Below are 20,665 nucleotides of genomic sequence, written 5' to 3'. Positions count from 1 at the left end.
CTGGTGCTATTGATTCAATTTTTGCTGTATCCAGAAGTCATGGCAATCAAATAAACAAAGTGGATAATAACATACTATGTGAACGTGAAGAGACACGGAGTCCAGCCTATCTGATGGCACGTCGGCTACCATGAGAAACTAATAATGACTTATTTTTGGCCAATAACAAAACTAAGAAGGTGACTTCATTCTAGCATTTAAAGTTTGATAGAGACACAGAAGAAGTAGAATGGCAATCAAGTTGGATGTTGTAAAACAAAATAATGAGAAATCATTCAAAGATTTCATCAAAACTTTTGAATTCTATAGCTTCTATTTAGTTTATTATATCCAGTGATATTGTCAATTTGCAAACATAGACATATAGAAACAAATGACACATTATTATATTATCTGATAAGAAACTTCACTGAAGTACTTTTGAATAAATCTGAATATTGCACTGTAAATAGGAACTGGCATTGTATGATCAAGTTTTAATTTCACTATCATTTTCAAACACAAATGTGCTGAAAAATTATGGTCATATGTCTGGGTTGGTTTCTGGCACATATCTTGAAGCCAGGTTATTGAAACACAGTCCTTCCAAAATTCCCCTAATGCTTAGCACTGTGTTATCACTCTGTATGTCTGGTGAACGCAGTTGAGATAACTCAGGAAACCTGCCAAACTTTCATTTACTGCATAGTCAAACTGAGTTTTTCAGTGTTAGCAGACTGATACAGTACTCAGAAAAAATATTTTCATGTAGATATGTACTACATTTGTCCAATTTGGTCAGGCAGGTTGGGCATATTGCAGGAATATCAGTTGCCAGGAACTAGGAGACATGCCTTCTCTGCTGTGTAGAACCTACCCTCTGGAATATTCTCCCTTCATATATTGGGATGACTTCTCCAACCCTGTTGGACTTCTGCAAGGCAGTGAAGACTTCATTTTATGCTCAGGCTTGCGCTCAGGTGTATTAAGGGCCCCATTTCTTCACTGTATTAAAATCAGTGGAAACAGTTTTATCTGATGCCATAAATATTTATTTTCTACGGTATTGGTTGCTTTGTTTTTCTTTGTTTTTTTAAATTTTTATGATGTTTGCCACTCAGAATCATTTGTTTAGATAGATAGACAGACAGACAGATAGAGATAGATAAATAGATAGATAGATAGATAGATAGATAATCTTGATAGCCTCCAAATGAACTTTAATGTGTCATCCATTTATATATTCCTAATCCTAGTGGGAAGTGCAATCAAACATATAATCTTGACTCCTTGATTCTTTGATTTCTGAATTGAACCTTTTATAATGGAAATTTCTATATTATGATCTGAGAGTAAGGGAAACATCCTTGGAGAGTGGGGTCTTCTACATCTAGGCCCATATTAGAGCCAAGTGAATAAAGGTACTAGTGAGGTCCTGCTATAACACGTAGAATAGGTAACATTTCATTATTTGTATTTTCTGCTCCCAACCCCACCAGCAACAACATTCTATATTTAGTGTCCAAGATTTGAATCTTTTTGGACAAGGATTTTGAAGATACCTTACGTCCAGAAATAGATAGATAAAAAAGCCATCTAGAAGTGTAGGCTTGTGGACTATTAAAATGGAAACTGGGATGCTTTGATTAATTATATTAATTGAGGACAGAATTTACATTGGTTTTGCTGGAACATTCTATTTTTTAAAAAAAACATCAACCACAGAGTAGGCAGGCTATTTCTCCAAGTATTTTGAAATACAAATATTTGAAGTACAACACTTGGTGGGAGGAGCTGCTGGCTGCTTGTGAGGAGGCAGAGGGTGAGTACAAAGGAGAACAATAGTGGCCCACATGCCTAATGGCGTGCGAATCATATAACTATAAACCAAAAATACCAATAATACATTTAGGGTTAGTGCACTTTAGATTGTGAGTTTATTTTATTTCAAAATGACTGGCTTAGTTCAGCATAATACTTGCTTTACAGCTGTCTTTCGCTGTATTCTTTTCAAATTTAGATACTGTCTTCTTTGTAAAAAAATTACCAGTCTACATGGACAGATTACCTATCTAGAATCTCTAATCTGTGCTCTCAAAGCAGAAATTAGATGCCCAAACCATCCATCTATTGAGCTGCCATGCTACCAGCCCCCACTACCACAAAGATCCTACAGGAAACGGGCAGTATGGACAACCATGGGATCTGGCAGGGTGAGAGCTATGGACCATAAACACAAAGCTTTTGCTGTGTCCCAGCATAACAGACACAGTGCTCTTGCTGACCTTAATAGGGACACTAAAGTGACAGGTCAAGTAATTGTGATAATGATAACTCAAATAAGCTGGGGATCATGGTCCTAGAAGAACTTACTTTGGAAAGGAGAAAGTGTGAATCAGGTATTACACACCAGTCACATAAGAAGAGCAAGGCATCCAAAAAGAGAAGCCACCTTCTGGCTGGGGACTCAATTGTAAGGGATGTAAATTTAGGAAAGGATATGGAGGTTTTGAAAGAGGTCAGGTGTTTGCCAGGTGCTACTGCCAGCAGAGACAAGAGGCGTATTCTTAAGATACTCAAGAATGCCAATAAGGACTGTGATGTTGATGCTATTATACATCTTGGTACAAATGATCTGTCCCAGAAGGATGTACTTTCTGTTCAGAAAGACTTCCAGAGCTTGGGGTATGAACTTAGTAATATGGGCTGTAGGCTTATCTTTTGAGAGGTTCTACCAGTATACAAGGAACAAAAAGGGACAGGCCAGTGTGTAGCAGAGTTTAATCTGTGACTAAAGGAGTGGTGTAAAGGGGAAGGCTTTTGTTTTATTAGTCATGATGTCTGTAGCTGATCCAATGAAAAATTGTACAAAACTGATGGTTTGCATCCATCAAAGAAAGGGACTGAGTTACTTGGCATTAAATTCACAGATTTCGAGGACAAACATTTAAACTGAACAGCGGGGACAGAGAATTAATGGATACAGAACATTTCTGTCTCCAGCAATCTAAAATTAATAAGGATTCTGCTGTTAACCAAAACCAAGCATTTAATAGTGAGTGCCATACCATGTGCATTAATCAAACAGGTGGCAAGAAAGTAGGGGCAGGCAGGCACAACACAAGTTATGTAAACAGCAAACACAGTGTCAGACTTAAAGATCTCAAGTGCCTATATACAAATGCACAAAGTCTGGGGAACAAACAGGGTGAACTCAAACTTCTAATACATGAAGGTAGATATGATATAGCTGGAATAACAGAAACTTGGTGGGATGAAACCCATGACTGGAACATACTGGTAGAAGGATACAAACTATTAAAAAAAAAAAACAGACCCCATAAAAGAGGAGGTGGAGTTGTACTGTATGTAAAGGACCCACTATATTGCTACAGAAATGCATGAAAACAAAGATGAAAACTTCCTAGAATACATATGGGTCAATATAAAAGAAAAAAAGAATGACGTGACCATAGGTTTATATTATAGGCCACCCAATCAAGCAGAAAATATAGATGTCCTTTTTGCCAGCCAACTAACAAACATATGCAGGAAACACACGACAATAGTAATGGGAGACTTCAATTATCCTGATATCAATTGGAAAACTAATTCTGCACCAAGTGAGAAATCAAATAAATTCCTAACCAATCTAGCTGACAACTTTGTTGTCCCAAAGGTAGAGGGTGAAACTAGGGGGACAGCCATACTGGACTTAAATTCTTACAAACAGAAAAGAAGCGATAGAGGGAGTTGAAACTGCAGGAACCTTGGGTGAGAGTGACCATGTCATACTAGAATTCAACATAACACAAACACAAGCAATAGAACATAATGACACCAGAGTCTTGGATTTTAAAAGAGCTGATTTTAATAAACTCAGGAAGAACTTGAGAAAAATTCCATGGATGAAAATCCAAAGGGGAAAACAACTCAAGAATCTTGGGAAACTCTGAAAAGTATGATCATAGAAGCCCAGAACAACACAATACTACTGAGAAAGAAAAATATGAAATCCAAGAAGAAACCAGCATGGCTGCACCAAGATCTTTCTGGCAAATTGAAAGGAAAAAAAGGACAAGTACAAAAAATGGAAAGAAGGACATACAACTAAGGCAGAATATCACCAGATAGCCAGAATCTGCAAAGACGAAGTCAGGGTAGCAAAGACTCAGAATGAACAAAGACTTGCAACAAAAGTCAAAGATAATAAAAAAAAAAAAATTTCTTCCAACGTATAAAAAACAAGAAAAAAAATCAAGGAAACAGTTGGTCCACTAAAGAGAGAAGACAGCAAGGAAGTAACAGGCAACAGAGAGAAAGCAAAACTGCTTAACTCATTCTTTGCATCAGACTTCACACACACAAAAAACTATAGCTCAACCCACCAAAAACATAACTGTAAAAGACAGACCAGAAATAAAACTTAAAATAAGCAAAAAAATAGTAAGAGAACACCTGTCTGACCTTGATGAACACAAATCACCGGGACCTGATGGATTACATCCCAGAGTTTTAAAGGAGCTGGCAGAGGTCATCTCAGAACCACTGCACCACACCTTTCAAAAATCCTGGAGCCCCGAGGAACTACTAGAGGACTGGAAAAGCGCTGATGTGGTTCCCATCTTCAAAAAAGGAAAAAAAAAAACCAGACCCAGGAAACTATAGACCAATCAGCCAAACATCAATACCCGGGAAGATACTGGAAAAGATAATAAAAAAATATATCTGCCAACATCTAGAAACAAGTAAAGTAATAACTAGCAGTCAGCATGGGTTTGTTAAAAACAGACCATGCCAAACCAATCTTATTTCATTCTTCAACAAAGTGACTAAATTAGTAGACCAGCAAAATACTGTGGACATAATATATTTAGATTTCAGCAAAGCATTTGACAAAGTAGACCACAACTTACTTCTTAGTAATCTAGAAAAATGTGGAATAGATAGCACGACCACTAGATGGACTCGCAAATGGCTGACAAACCATACTCAACGAGTAGTCCTTAATGGGTCTAAATCTACATGGAGGGAAGTAAACAGTGGGTTGCCACAAGGTTCGGTCTTAGGCCGAATAGTCTTCAATATCTTTATTAATGACTTAGATGTGGGAATAGAAGGGGAACTTACCAAATTTGCAAATGATACTAAGCTGGCAGGAATAACTAACACCCAAGAAGACAGGCTCAAGATCCAGATGGATCTTGACAGACTAGAACACTGGGCCTTATCTAACAAAATGAAATTCAATGTAGAGAAAAGTAAAGTCCTACACTTTAGGCAAGAAAAACCAAAAGTACACATATAGACTGGGTGAAACCAGGCTCAACAGCAGTAACTGTGAGAGGGATCTTGGAGTCTTAGTGGACAACTAGCTAAACATGAGCCAGCAGTATGCAGCAGCAGCCAAAAAAGCCAATGTAATCCTAAATTGCATTAACAGAGGGATACAATCAAGATCAAGGGAGGTACTAATACCACTCTATAAATCCTTAGTAAGACCACACCTAGAGTACTGCATCCAGTTTTGTTCAGCACATCATAAAAAAGATGTTGAGAGTCTAGAAAAAGTACACAGAAGAGCAACCAGGGTGATTAGGGGACTGGAGGCTAAAACATATGAAGAACGGTTACAGGAACTGGGCTAGGCTAGTCTAGTGAAGAGAAGGACCAGGTGAGACATGAAAGCAGTCCTCCATTATTTGAGGGGCTGCCACAGAGAGGAAGGGGTCAAGCTATTTTCTAAAGCACCTGTAGGCCAGACAAGAAATCATGGATGGAAACTGAACAAGGAGAGATTTAACCTGGAAACAAGGAGAAACTTTCTGACAGTGAGAACAATCAACCAGTGGAACACCTTGCCCTCAGAAGTTGTGGGAGCACCATCACTTGAGACTTTCAAGAAGAGATTGGACTGCCATTTGTCAGAAATGGTGTAGGGTCTCCCGCTTGGGCGAGGGGTTGGGCTAGATGACCTACAAGGTCCCTTCCAACTCTGATTGTCTGTTATCTGTTATCCTAACTGGCAGGTATTTTGAAAACGGCACTGGAGAAACTTTGTTCAGTTTCTTGGTGATTAGTTTATCCATCTTGTTTATACCATTATTTATCATCAAAAACATAAAATGTTTTCTGAGTTGGGGTGAGTTTGTTATGAGGGAAGTTATCAACTCTGATTTTCTGCAGTTTGTTACTTTTCTTTTCATCGCTTGGTCTATTTTAGAAGGAAGGAAGGAAGGAAGGGAGGGAGGGAGGAAGGAAGGAAAGTTTTTGTTTGTTTGTTTATTCACATTTTCTCCATTATACAAATTCTTGTACGTGGGGTTTTTGCATATATGCTAAAGAAAAGCAAATATCATCCTTACATTGAATGAAAATTGAACGTGTTTCTCATCCATCTCTAATTACCAATAATCTCATTATTTCTAGTTCTCCATCTTTCTTCCATCAAAATTCATGAAAAGTGTTCTGAATCACTGCCTGAACTTGACAAAGTATCAACCCTGAAGCTGTCCTGACCGGAGCCGTTTTGTCTGTTTCAGTGTTGCTACACTGGAGCTGAGGGTCAGGGAGGGGGGATTTGAGATAGAGGGATTTTTGTAACCAAAACAAAATTCTTTCTCTTGGGAATCAAGGACACCTGGTCGGAAGAAGGTGGAGTGATGCCACCCAGTTGTTGGATTGCACAATGATTGGACCATATGATTGGTTTGAGACGGTAGAAAATATTTTACTTTTAATAAGGTGAAAACTGCGGGAGTTTCAAAATCAGTTTTCGCCAGATATGTGCCAATATGATATTTCCAATAAAAATAATCTTTGAGGAACTCAATTGCCTCGGAGCCTTGCTTGCAATGGATTTGTTACTTGGAAACCTGACACAGAGAACTGAATGAAGGAAAACTTAAAACAACCCTGAAAAGTTAAATATGAACCTGTCAATTGAAAGATAGATCATAGGATACAAATTCATCACTGGGAAAAGATTAACTCTCTTTGACTTGTTTCTGTCTTTCCTGTTTTTTTTTAATCTCTTTGTTTTTTTCCATTCTGCTAATCATGGGTATAAACTTCAGTGAGGTAAGAAGACATTGACTACAGGCCAAGTTCCATTGAGGACTGGACCGTCAACTCAGTTGGAGCCATCATACTTTTACAAGCTTCAATTCAACAAGCATACTACTGTAACTATGGTTAGAAGCCCCTCTAGTATAATTCAGCTGCTGCAACTCCCAATTCCACACAGCACTAAAGAGGCTGAAACTCCATTTCTACTGTTGTGTGTTCTCTTTTATTACTACTAAAGGATGCGTGTTACTTGACTGCAGCCTCCTTATCCATCTCTTCTGCCAGTAGGAGGAGTGACAACTGTACATCCAGGCTGCTAATATAGTACTATTGACAGGAAGTTGAACACCTGGACTTTGTGCAGTTGCAATCTGGCAGGAAAAAAATATTTGTCTTTTAAAAATAAAGACTAAAGTGTTTTCTGTGAAAGGATTTTTGGCAGTTTTGAAATTGATTGATTGATTGGCTGATGAAATGGGAGGGATTTTAGAAACCTCATGCTGTCATTTATACTCCTCTTTAGAACTTGTAAAATAGGAAAAACAACAACAATAAAAATCTGTTCTAGTGTTTCCAGAGATGTCCTCATTCATGTAGAGATGCCACCTGTGGTTCTAGGTGTTGGAAATCAAGCTGAGGCACCAGCCCAAGGAAAGTCACCTCTTTTTTGTAAACAGTAGAAAGGCTCTTAAGATATGTGGGGAAAATATCTAAGTTTACTATCAAATACTTGAGAGAGGGTTATGGACTTCAGAAAACACACAAAAACACCCCAAACAAACATAGAAAACACAGTCAACATCTATAGAATACTTGGATGAAGGTTCAGAACTTCTCCTGATAATTATCAGAGAATAATAGCCTGTGATACGTTGGACAGGAACAAATGATCCATCCAGAGAATTTCTCAAGTCATTAGAGGACATATACTGTATTTCTTCCTTCTAAAAATAAGTTATTAGACTTGTAATAGACTCCATATGTATAATTCTATTTAATTCTATGAATCACTGCTTCATGTGGCCTTGCACTTTAGTTTGTCAGAAGGCAGAATACAGATGTAGAAAGCAAACAGTGCTGATTCCTTTCACACTCAATCTTTCAAATTTCTAAAGAGATATGACTAACAGCCAGGTTACCAAAAAGTTTTCCTTTCACTGTAAACTTGATTTTTTTGATCGGGCTGTGATGTTGTTATTTTTCCATTGAAATATAATCAGTAAAAGTTTTAATTACTGTGTAATTGGATGTTTCACAGGATACAAATTATTATTTGAATTGTTATGTGATCATATGACTTATTAAGTGTGGTACCTGATGATTCCTGACTCTTGATGAATGTATCTTTTCATTTATGTACAATGAAAGTATTTACACCAAGACAAATTCCTTGTGTGTCCAATCACACTTGGCCAATAAAGAATTCTATTCTATTCTATTCTATTCTATTCTATTCTATTCTATTCTATTCTATTCTATTCTATTCTATTCTATTCCATTCCATTCTAAAAGGAGGAAAGGTTCCTTGTGTTGGAGGAATCTGCATTAATTTGGAATATTCATTACTACAATGCATAGTCTCAAAGTGGCAACACCACCAAAAGATGGTCAGCTATATCTTTTCCCATAAAAACTTATATTTAAATTAAAGCAACATTACCTGTGTAGATAAATCTTCCAGGTGTGCCTTTACAGAACTGCTTGGATTTATAGGACAATGTAACTTCCACAACACCAGGAATATGTCGGGGTGGTGTTTGAACTCTGATAGCATGTGGTGTAATAAGCTAGAAGCAATTGTAAGAATAGAGGAAAATGGTTAGATATAGAATAGTTATGTAATAACACATATTTTTCCAGATCACACTACAAAGCTTTGGAATATATAATTAACCTGTCAGTGTTTGAATGAATTCTTGGAATAACTAGCATAAAAGCCAATGACAACAATATTTGCAAATGTTATTTCCCAGCTCAGTTTACACAGCAAGATTTATTTCAGGATATGAGAATTTCTTGTGACAAACCACAAGTTTTGACTGAACCAACTTGCAATTTTTATACTAAGGAATCCTACAGGATTTCCATTTTGTTCCCCTAGCATATGACAGATCTGATATGAGTGTCCTATTAGAAAACTATCAAACAAAAAGTAAGGGCTTTCCACATTTCAGTCAAGGCAATGGAAAAGATAAGCACATATATGTTTTCTCTCTGACAATGACATTTATTCAGACAACGACATGTATATATTTTATATATACTATATATAATTTATATTTTAAAATATAATAATATATATAATATATATTTTAAAATATATATTGTATATATTTTACACTCAGTTCATTATCTGTGATGCAATAGGGCATTCCTTTGTTGTAATACTATTTTGTACCACTATTTTGTACCACTTCGTTGTACCACTATTTTTCAGAATTAGAATTCCTACTGAAATCCCAAAGTTATATTATAATATTGTTCTGTGCAGAATACTCCATGAAACAGAGAGGAGCACAAGGCTGACCTCATATACTTGTTCTGTTTCATTTGGGATATTCCAGTTTTGTATGCCTTAAAATATATACTATAGCTTTTGAAGTATTAATTGCCTACTGCTGTAAGACACTTTCACAAGCCTGGTCATAAAATAATAACTACAATATGTGAATGTGTGTTATATGTCTTTTTATATCAGGAATTAGATCCGACTTTAACAGCCGTTTTCATTTGAGACTTTTAAATAAACTATTCTGCTACAATATTACTTCATGTCCTTCAACTATTTTCTCTTAACTCGTTGGGGAATTGCAGTGAAGTAAATGTAAAGATAGGAGAAATTGTCTCAAAAAATTCTGATCATGTGGGTCTTTCTGTAACAACATGAAATGTTAATTTTTATTTGACACATTTCAGCTTTAGTCTATGACCTGTAATTATTGCAGCTATTGTTGCATTTTAAATAGTTATTGTTGATTCTGTATCACTTTATCTTGAGCTATGAAAGTATAACCAACTTATCAAGATTAGATTGGGCTATTATAAGAACGTTATGATGCTCTGACTAATCCTGTTGGTTGACACTTAAATGTGCCATGATATGACAATGCAATCTTTATAATATAAAGAAAGGCATATTAAAACCAGCATTTTTGGAATCTTGTTAAAGACTGATTTAAACTCGTTCTCAGACAACCCACAAACTTAGTCATGTGCCTCATTAGAGGTGGCTAATGGCAGGGGTGGGCTTTAAAAAAATTAGCAAAGGGTTCTCTATCCAGTTGCTGGGTGGGCGGGGCCATAGTGAGCATGTTCTAGTCAGCTTCCTGAACCATGGCTGAGGGAGGCCTTTTTACCGTCCCCAGGCTCCGGAGGCTTTCCACAAGCCTCTGGGAGGGCAAAAATGGCTTTCTGGAAACCAGAAACGGGCCCATTTCTGGTCTTCTTGAACTTCTGGGAGGCCCATTTTTTGCTCTCCCCAAGCCTCCACATGCGCCTTGCACCTACCTGCATCCAAAACAGGTCGCATGGAGACTTCTGGGAGGGGGAGGGGGGTGGGATTTGGGGTTCTTAGCTAGAGGCTCTCTCAGACCCCTGCGAACCCCCAGCAGCCCAACCGTGGCTAATGGAACAGATAACACCCGGCCTCTTTCCTGTGCATACTTTGCTCCATCCCATTCCATTGCCTTAATAAAGATTTTATATTTAAAAATTGAATTAAAATAAAAAATTTCATTCGATTTTTAAATTTAAAATCTTTATTTGTTTTAATGTTTTATATTGCACTTTATTTAGCATCTGCAAGCTGCCTAGAGTCACCTCTGCTGAGATGGGCACTGTACAAGTTTGATAAATAAATGAACCTTCTTTCACAGGCTTTCATAGTTTTATGTTTAGTTTTATTGTTTAGTTCTACAAATGAGAAAGATTTAATTTTTTAACATTAAAAAAGAAATTATGAATAAAAGTAATCCATTTTTCTGAAATGACCGAGAAGAAGTGATATATCCATATACAGAGAATAAAACAAAGCTTTGTGAACTATGAAGAATACATTTTTAAATAAATTATCTTATGTGTTTTTAAATTATCCTGTATGCTTTTATTGCACATCCCTTTGTCAAGATTCTGGCAGTTACTCCAATTAAATCATGAGCCTCAAGCCACACTCCCAAAATTCCAAAGGATTTATTAGAAGTTAACATGCCAGCATTAGCCTGGGCGTAGCCAACTTTGAGATACGTGATTTACTGTCACCCTTGATCCTGCTTCCCCCCCCCCCTCTGTATGTATCATCCAATGAAACACATCCATAGACAAGAGTCATCAATCATGCTCTCCAATTAGATTTTTGTGCAGCAGAAGCTTCAGTCATCTAATCAGTCTCTGAATAAAATATGAATGGAATGTACTTTCAATTCCATACTCCTGCCTGCTCTTTGAAACTCCCCCCCCCCCCTTCTTTCTGTTGACAACTATAAAATGTTTATACAAAATGTTTTATGAGTTGACATTCGGCTCCCCTCACTTCTTGAAGGTGACCTGTACAACACACACAAAAAGCAAATTGATTGCAGATATGGAAGCTTATGCTCACGAAACCCCCCCCGCCCCCAGGCTTGGTTGGATTTTCTGCATGGAACCTTGCTACAAGGCAATCTGGCTTGGACATTCCTACTCTTTATCCATGACGCCTCTGATAAGGGGTAGCCCTTCCACTTGATTAAATATTGGAGTTGTCTCCTGTGCCACCTCGAATCGAGGATTTGCTGCACCTCATAATGGGTTTGGCCTCCTATGACCACAGGATCTGAGGGCTCATAAGGTAGGGACCTCAGCATTGATCCAACCATAGGTTTTAATAGGCTACTATGGAATACTGGGTGTATTTTCCCTAATAATTGAGGCAACTTCAATTGCACCGTGACTGGGTTGATGATCTTTACTATGGGAAATGGTCCCATGAACCTTGGCCCCAATTTCTTGCTAGGGAGTCTTAACCTCAGATATTTGGTAGAGAGACAGACCTTCTCCCCCAATTGGAATGGTCATTGTGGGGCTTGGTGTTCATCTGCCTGTCTCTTATAGTTCTATGCCACTTTTGCCAGTGCTTTTTTGACATTCTCCCAAGTTGCTTTCAGCATTGACATCCAATCGGTCAGGCTGACCAGCTGACTGAGGAGAGGGCGTCCCTTGGATACTCAGGCATTGGAACGAAGTCCATGCTGCTCACTACCTTGAAGGGGGTTAGTCCCGTTGTTAATCTATCACTCAGGTCCTTTTCTAGTGTATTGCTTTTCTAGAGTTTTCTGGTAAACTCAATCCTGGACACTATGCACCTTCAGAGATTACTCCAAACTTCATGATCTCAGAATCTGTGAGCTGCAGTAACATAATCACTGTTCTCTGGAAAGATTCCAAATTCAGATCACAATTTGAATAAATCATTAGTTTTGCAGATGTCCTCCCTCCTCTGGAAGCTTCCATGCCAACTGACTCATCAACAAACTGTAGAAGAATGTTTGGGCTATTTAGTTGTACCTATATATTCTCCCTTCTATCACTATCTTGGGGTAAACCATTCACCTGTGTTTACATAATAGTTGGTGGAGAAGGATTCTGATGGGGAAAGGGAAAGAGTAAAGGGCTAAAGCTTTGTCTTTGTCTTTCATATCATTGCCCAATTCAATTCCTCACCCCACCCCATATATACCGGCTACTTATTTCAGTAAAATATGGATGCCCCAACTACAAACTTTACAATTACTATGCAGGCTTGAAATACAGGAATTTTAAAAGAGCCCTACTGGAAATGTCTAGTCCATTAGTTGGTTCTAAGAATAACCAACTAGGTCTTTCAATGAAAGTCAACAAAGGAGGCATAAAAGAATAACCTTGTCTCATTGTTTATTAGCATCTGTAATTCAGACACAATTTGCCTTTGAACCTGGAGAAGATTTCATTTGATAATTATATGATCTATCTAAGTTAAAACAAACAAAACTACAAGCCAGCACCCATTGTCATATCACATGACAATGAATTTCATATTTTTATGAATCATACCTAAGCAATACAAATATATAACTAATCAGATTCATGATGACAGATGCATGACACACAAATCCACATTAATAAAAAAAAATAAAGGTCATTTAGGGTTCTATATCTTTAAGCACATAGGAATAATGTATGTGCAACAATAGCCCTTTCTCATCTTAACAATGATTCTAGCTAATATCTGAATTTCAGTGTAATGTATCTATGACAGCCAGTTTGGAACACATCACTTTGAATTGCACAAAATAAAAGTGAGATATAAAGATAATGATATAAATATATTTAAATTTTGTTTTACACACACACACATACACACACACACACACGATTATGGTGTTCTACTTGACTGCTTGTGTACAAAATATAGCCCAATAGAAGATAGTTTTTTTCTTTTTTAAATGTGATTTTTTTAAAAAAAAATCATGGTTATTATGACAATTTAATTGGAGATTAGCTGAAAACTCAAATATCTTTGTTTTCATACACAATTAGCAAGGGAAATTATGCTCTGATTCACTCCTCCAAGTGAAAAAGGTTGCAAATATGTTATAGAACCTATACCAGTAACATATGTTTAAGTAATAAATATGTAGCCCAAAATCATTTTAAATCAACATATTTAACATGTATCTTCTATTTATCGCATGCTCAGTTAGCAGAAAGTCCTATTTTCTTGAATAAAACTCACACCAGCATAGCATTTTAAGAGAAATGACTTGATAATCAGTTTCCATTTCATGCGTATAAATACTGCAATTACAAAAGTTGAATACATGGGAAATAAAGTTATAATATTTACATTACAAATTGCAAAATAGGAAAAGAACCACTATTTCAGAAATGAAACTCTGATCTGTTTCTTATTTCTCAAATATATACTTAAATACAATTGTTATACTTTATAGGGACAGGAAAGTATCAAATAAGAATATTTTAAAACTTTCTTCCATCAGTTATTTAGTTACATTTAGCTGTATTTCATTCTGGATTGCAATGAAAAGTGAATATTTCTAGGCTTTAACAAAATTTAAATGTCATGTAACATCATTTCAGTAACCCAGACAAGTTTTAAAAAGTATTAATTTTTCTAAGGTTTTAATAAAAGTTACTTGCTTACTTGCTTAAAAGTTACTAGACATAGTTTTTTTCTGGCCTAGCTTTGTTTTGAAAAAAGTCCCAACTATGTTAAACAAGGAATAATATCTATTACTGAGGTTCTTAATTATCAATGCTATAAACAGAATCTTCTCCTAAAGCAAAAACAATTATCAAAATATCAGGTATTACTTGTCAATCAAATCCTTGGACAGTTCACAATGTTGTTGTGCAGTTCACATTTTTATAAACATGTTGTTAAAATGATCCATAATATTTTAATGGAAATCAAATAACCAGACATAAATACAAAACTTGCTTGCACTTGCTTTAAATTTTCCTTTTGTAATTCTGTATTTTGCAAATTTTGTCTTGGTGTTCTGTTTCTTCAATCAAAAAGCAATTAAAAATACTATGGGCTTAATCCTGCAATCACAAAAATCAATATATGATGTTTTAACTTATTTTGAATTTTGTATCTCTTAGGGAAAGTTCCTTAAGAGCACTTTTACAAATGGAGGATGCACTTACGTCTGCTAAAGATAAGTATGAATATTCATTGTGACAAATGCACAGCTAACAATTGTTCAGTGGTTTTGGTGTGGATATAATTCATAAATATTAAAATATTATTTTTAAAGAAATGGTACCGTTGTATACTGTAATATGGAATAGCACATCAAAGGCCTTAGGAAACACATAATCAGATAATATAATTTTACATAGCTGATGTAAATACAGGTACCTGATTATTAACTGATTGTGATCATAACTTTGCAATTGTCCTACATAAGAACAGGACATTTGAACACACAAAGTTGTGATAGGAAGTCAGTTCCATGCCCATTTAGCCTAGAATTCTAGTGTTACTATACCTGAATGTAACTCTCCAAGTAGTTCAGGTAAAATAAATGGATACTCTGGGAAATAAAGCTAAATGGATCATCTTATCCATTTCAGTGGCAGCACCTAATAGCACGCCAGATTGGTTAATCTCTTGAAGCCATAATCTAGTTTTTTTTCACAAGTTTCTGCACCATATAGATCAGCATCCATAGCTATTCATAGCATCCATAACTTCTGATGCCTGACACATGTCTCCAAATTGAACTGCCTGTATAAATGGCTAATGTCTAAGATCTCCATATCTAGGAGCTTTGAATATGTCATTAGAGATTAGCACTGGCAATCAGAAGGAATTTCTCTCCCTTCAGAGATCTCCATATTTGGGGAAATAGACATAAAATGTTTGTCCATCAAAATGAACAGACAATATGTACTAGCCTGCATCATATACATTTTGAAGCATGTGTATTTGGGATGGACTTATGCCTCAGGTGTACTGCCATGTTAAATTTGCTTTTAAAATTGCAATTTTAATTGGACTAAGTTGCATGAGGGAACAACTGATAGGAGCATATATTTAAACCATTTTGTAAAATTGACATTAAGGGGTGGTATAAAAAAAGAGAGGAAAATTGCACAGACCAATTAAAGAAACAAAAATAAACAAGGTATTAATATAGTGTCACATAGAGTACAAAGTTATTCTCTTATTCTAAAAAGGGGGGATTGAGGACTAAATTGTTATGGTCATCATAGTTTACATTAAAGTGAATTATAATTCTTGGTGTTGGAAATAACCATTTATTTATCGGGACTGATAGATGTCTATGGAGATTCTCAGTCATCCAGGTCATGTTGTCCCAAAAGTGCTTTTTCAAATGGCAAGTGGACTTTGTTTTTTCTTGAAGATGTTTTTCTTCTCATCCAGGAAGTTTCTTCAGTTCATGAGATGAGCTTCTTGAATGAGAAGCGAAATGTCTTCAAGGAAAAACAAAGCCCAGTTGCCGTTTGAAAAAGCACCTTTTGGGGATGATCAGGACTGACAGTTACTCCTAATTAGATTATTTGTAGCACTGCAGGCATGTTCACATGTTTATTTTTTAAATTATTTATTTCATAAAGACATAAATATAAACAGGGAAAATTGATATGTGCCACAAGGGCAGCTAATACCCCAGTTATTTAAAATGTGAAGAATTAGAAAGCATTCCCTTTGTTCCTATACTACATTTCCTAAAAGAAAGAAAACTGGCTATAAACCAGACACAGTTACTGGATATAAATTTGCAGGGAACACCTACCTCACTCCAGACCAGCATGGTGCCGAATATGACCTGTAACCCATCAAAGAAATTGTCTCCTATGATGATGACAGTGGCACCTCCAGTAGTCCATCCTTCACTTGGACTGATGGCTTTGATACAGGGCGTAGCTGCTTTCCAACACACATGAAAAAGAAGGATTTGGCTGTTAGAACAAGATTTTAATGATAAAAGATCTGGGGTCGGGGAGAGAAAACTTTGATTACCCCTCCCCTTTCTAATATGAAGATCCCTTTCTGTATCTGGCTCACACTGTCTCCCTCTTTTCTGGGAGAAAGTTTTCTAGAACAGATTCTTGAAAAGAGAATGATTCCCCATTAATTTTTCATTTTGTTCCTATTTTTTTTCTCTTTAAAAGATAATCTTAGTTATAGGTAGATATATAGATATATAATAATATATCCTTTTTAACTTTTTGCTTTAGGCATTATGGCATAAGGGATGACTGTGGCATTTTTTGGATCAAAAATTACTGGAGTTTTTCAAGGCTTCACCATTGAAAGAAAAGAGCAAACTTGCTGGTTGAAGACTGATTGGCTGGACGAAAGAGAGCATTCTTCAAATTCTTAGTTCCTGCCTGTACAAAATATGACCCTGCTTTCTTCTTTTTGGAGATTCAACATGAAGGTTTACCCCATTTGGTAAACCTGTTTCATGATTATAATGTTTTTGGTTGCAAATAGCCATGACGTATCATTATGTTCAGATAATTTTGGCACTTTGCAGTCATGAAAAATCTATCCAAAGTGCATTTGGAAACACAACAGTTCTCTGCAAAGGTTTGGGGGGAAATGAACTATCTTTTAAAAGGATACTATTACATATTAGAAAATGAAGCCAGAGTCCAATTTTTAACTATATGTTTGTTAGCAATAGCATCCATTTTAATGAATCCAAAGATGGCAGGCTTTATAACATTGATTTATTTTTGAAAGGATGAAACTTAATTACCAATCACCTGAACAGAGCACAAAAATCTACAGTTAACACTAGAAAAATTTTCTAACCTACTTATAATGAATTTGTACAATCCTAGAGTCAACCTAAAAAGTGGCAGGGTGAAGTAAATGACCAAGAACTGAGCAACTTCCATTTATATATCCTTTTTAACTTTTTGCTTTAGGAATTATGGCATAAGGGATGACTGTGGCATTTTTTGGATCAAAAACTACTGGAGTTTTTCAAGGCTTCACCTTTGGATCTAATTCCGAGATGGCACAGCTTTGTGATGCCAAGGCTGAAAGATGACTCACTGTTATTCTTTCTTTTATATATCTTATTCTCTGCATAACTGCCATGTTACGCACATCTTCATAGGTTTTATGAAAACTAAACCCGCCTGGGGAAATGAACATTCTTAAATTCTTTTACGGAAATAAGCAATGGGGTCCTTCAATGAGCAGGATAAACAAAGTCAAATGCATTCCCTGGTGAATTATGGACACATCCATATAAATTTCCTAGAAGTATTATCTAAACAGCTTGCTTTTATCTTTTTCTACGTTATTCTTTCAACTTCGCAGTTTAGCCTAAGTTCTAGGATTTTCTTGGTCATCTTCCATCCTAGCACTAACTAGATCTAACCTTCTTTCAAAATCAGCAAAGATTAGCTGGAAAATGCTAGAAGATCACATTTCTTTTGCCACATATTCCTTAAATCTGCTCTGAATTGCTTCAGGGACTCCCTGAAGAATATATGTTGTGTGGATGAGGAGGAAAATGAGTATGGAAATTCCTTTTATGTATATGCAAATCTGCTCATATTATGTTGGACTGAGCTACTGCATCTCTCAAGGGAGTATATAATTATCCTGTTCCAAGATGACCTTCCCTGTCTCTATAAAATGTGACAGTCTTTGAGAGTTGAAGTTGTGTTGTGTTGTGTAGTGACTATTTCCAAGACTTTGTACACCATGTGTGTTTAAACTAGACTTGGACCCAAATTTCTATTGTCTAGTATTTAGACATAGGAATTTAGATATGGCAGCTGACCTGATAGAATTGTCATCTATAGGTGTACACCTGCATACACATGCATACCTGTGCATGCGCGCGCGCACGCACACACACACACACACACACAGGGTGACTGCCCTCCAAGCAAAGAGAATGACTTTGAGCAACCTTCAGGTATTTATATCCAAATACAAATAGATATGGGAAGAATGATACCATTGGGGCTCTAGTTCAATCCCATTTATTTGCACAATTATAACCATGTGTAAGTTTCTCCATCCCAGACCAGACTCAATTCCAGTTTTTAAAAAATGAGACTACTGACCCAGGACACAGGGTTCCTCTGAAGATAAATAGGCTTGAATGGATTTTGCATATGCGGGGAAAATGGTAATAGAAAATACATGATTTGGTTTTAGACCAGGCTTTATTTAAAAGCAGCTGTTTAATATGATGTTGTTTGTTGAAAAATGTGAAATAAGTCATTTGTTCCTTTCCTTTTCATACAGTATATCTAAATATATACAGACATAAAATAAATAGAAACGTAAATAAATAATAATCAGGCAAAGAACGTACCATTAATAGAATTTTTAACCATTCAATCTTGAATGGTTGAATGGTTCTTTCTGCATTCTACCATTGCACAAAGGATAATGTGTGTGTGTGTGTGTGTGTGTGTGTGAATAAAAGTATTAAGCAATTAGAATAGAACAAAAATAACCACACATATTACGATTCCCCCGCTAGGAAAATGCCATCTCTGTTTCCCCCCCCAAAATTACCATGCAGCCAGTTAAGAGCAAGTTGTCAATTAACTACATCATGATATCCAGTGCTTCTGTAGGATATAAGAACATAAACAATTTGCAGAACAATCCCGATTTATATTTCAGAAAGATAATCTTGGAGACCTAAGGAGTTTAATAATCTCTTAAATATTCACCAAATTTAATGGCCATAGTAAACAAATAATGCTGAGTATTTTCATGCTTTCTGTATTAGTATCATATAAGTATCATACTGCTTGTTTGCAAATCAAGGAAGGAAGGAAAGATGGATGGAAGGAAGGAAGGAAGGAAGGAAAGAAAAAGGCCTATTAGATCAGCCAATTGATATATCCCAACTGCGTTTCAGAGGGAACTTGAATTTATTTTGAAAGCCTTCTTGGTCCAAACAAAGTGGTGATTATATGGCATAAAGACAGGCCATGTCCTTGAACTGGATTAGATTATGTCTGAGTAACCTATCGATGCCCATGGTTCCCACATTCTTTGTGGTATACAGAGGAGTTGAGGAATTTAAAGAGGCTAAGAGATGCCTAGAGCACTGCTGGCAAATTACAGAGAGTGAAGACAATTAAACCCTACATTGTGGTGGTAAGGGTAGTGAAACTCTACCCTTATTGTATTTACAGATACCCATTCAGCAGCCCTATTTTGGGTAACCTGATCCTTTCTTTGAGTTCATCTATTATACTGTCCACTGTGAGGATTGTGCTGCGCATCTAGGAGATACAGTTGCTTGCATCTGCTCTACATTCGACTCCAATGGGGCAGTGCCAATGGAAGCTACAGGGGCTAAGAGTTGGAAGTTTATATGGAGGGAGTTTGATCCCTTTGCACCTGGAAAAGTGGATAGCACTTGCAGCTGCTAGTTTGGCTATCTCTAGGTTAGATTCCTGTTGCTTCTGGCTGGTTAAGACGGACAGGGGAGAGGAAGCATGATCTGGGTGATGGCTAATGTTTCTTTGAGGGACTGGGTGATTTTATTGGCTTTCAAGGAGGCATTGGTGTACCCTGTCCTGAAAGGGCCATTTCATCCAGTCTACAAACTTCTCTTTTGGGAAAAGGTTGAAGAGAAGGTGGTCTTCTACAGAGCAACTACAGAGGATTTTGGATGAAGTGGATTATCTGGACACTTTTCATTCAGAGTTCAGTGTGGGTTATGGGAATGAAATAATGTTGATCAAGCTATTAAATTACACCTGATGGGAGCAGGATGGTGACAATGAGACTATCCTCACTCTTCTTAACTTTTTAATAGCTTTCAATATCATCAATGATACCCTTCTGGACTTGCTTTGGGAGTTGGGGGAAGGCGGTACTTTGTTGTGCTCATTCTCCTCCTTCCTCCAGGATAGTTCCAGTCCTCCCCTGTTGATAGGGGAGAGAGATCCGTGGCACTTACCCATCCCTAGCTGAAGCTGACATTTGCATATTCAATGACTGTATAATGACAATAATAGAGGTAAGCCTCTACTTCCATTTGGGGCAACTTGCATCTGTTACTTGTTTCATTGTTTATTTCAGTAGCAACTGTGTTCACTGCATACGTAT

The 20,665-nt window shown here is 36.6% G+C and overlaps 1 protein-coding gene across 8 annotated transcripts in view; it reads right to left on the bottom strand.

Moving 5' to 3' along the window:
* EBF1 (EBF transcription factor 1) overlaps window positions 1-20,665 on the bottom strand; it is a 363,878-nt gene that overhangs the window by 57,029 nt on the left and 286,184 nt on the right. For 4 of the 8 annotated variants that reach the window (XM_026696683.2, XM_087924224.1, XM_087924221.1 and 1 more), the window contains exons 9-10: window positions 16,350-16,483; window positions 8,708-8,834 (exon numbers count right to left, since the gene is read on the bottom strand). In XM_026696683.2, the coding sequence (XP_026552468.1) occupies window positions 8,708-8,834; window positions 16,350-16,483 (261 nt within the window). The remainder of the gene's footprint in view (window positions 1-8,707; window positions 8,835-16,349; window positions 16,484-20,665) is intronic. The other 4 variants (XM_026696684.2, XM_026696685.2, XM_087924222.1 and 1 more) reach the window with 1 other exon arrangement.

This window comes from Pseudonaja textilis, chromosome 2 (genome assembly GCF_049901715.1).
Source record: "Pseudonaja textilis isolate UNSWEBS1 chromosome 2, rPseTex1.2, whole genome shotgun sequence".
In the NCBI taxonomy this organism is placed as follows: domain Eukaryota; kingdom Metazoa; phylum Chordata; class Lepidosauria; order Squamata; family Elapidae; genus Pseudonaja; species Pseudonaja textilis.
This window is presented reverse-complemented; position numbering and strand designations above follow the sequence as displayed.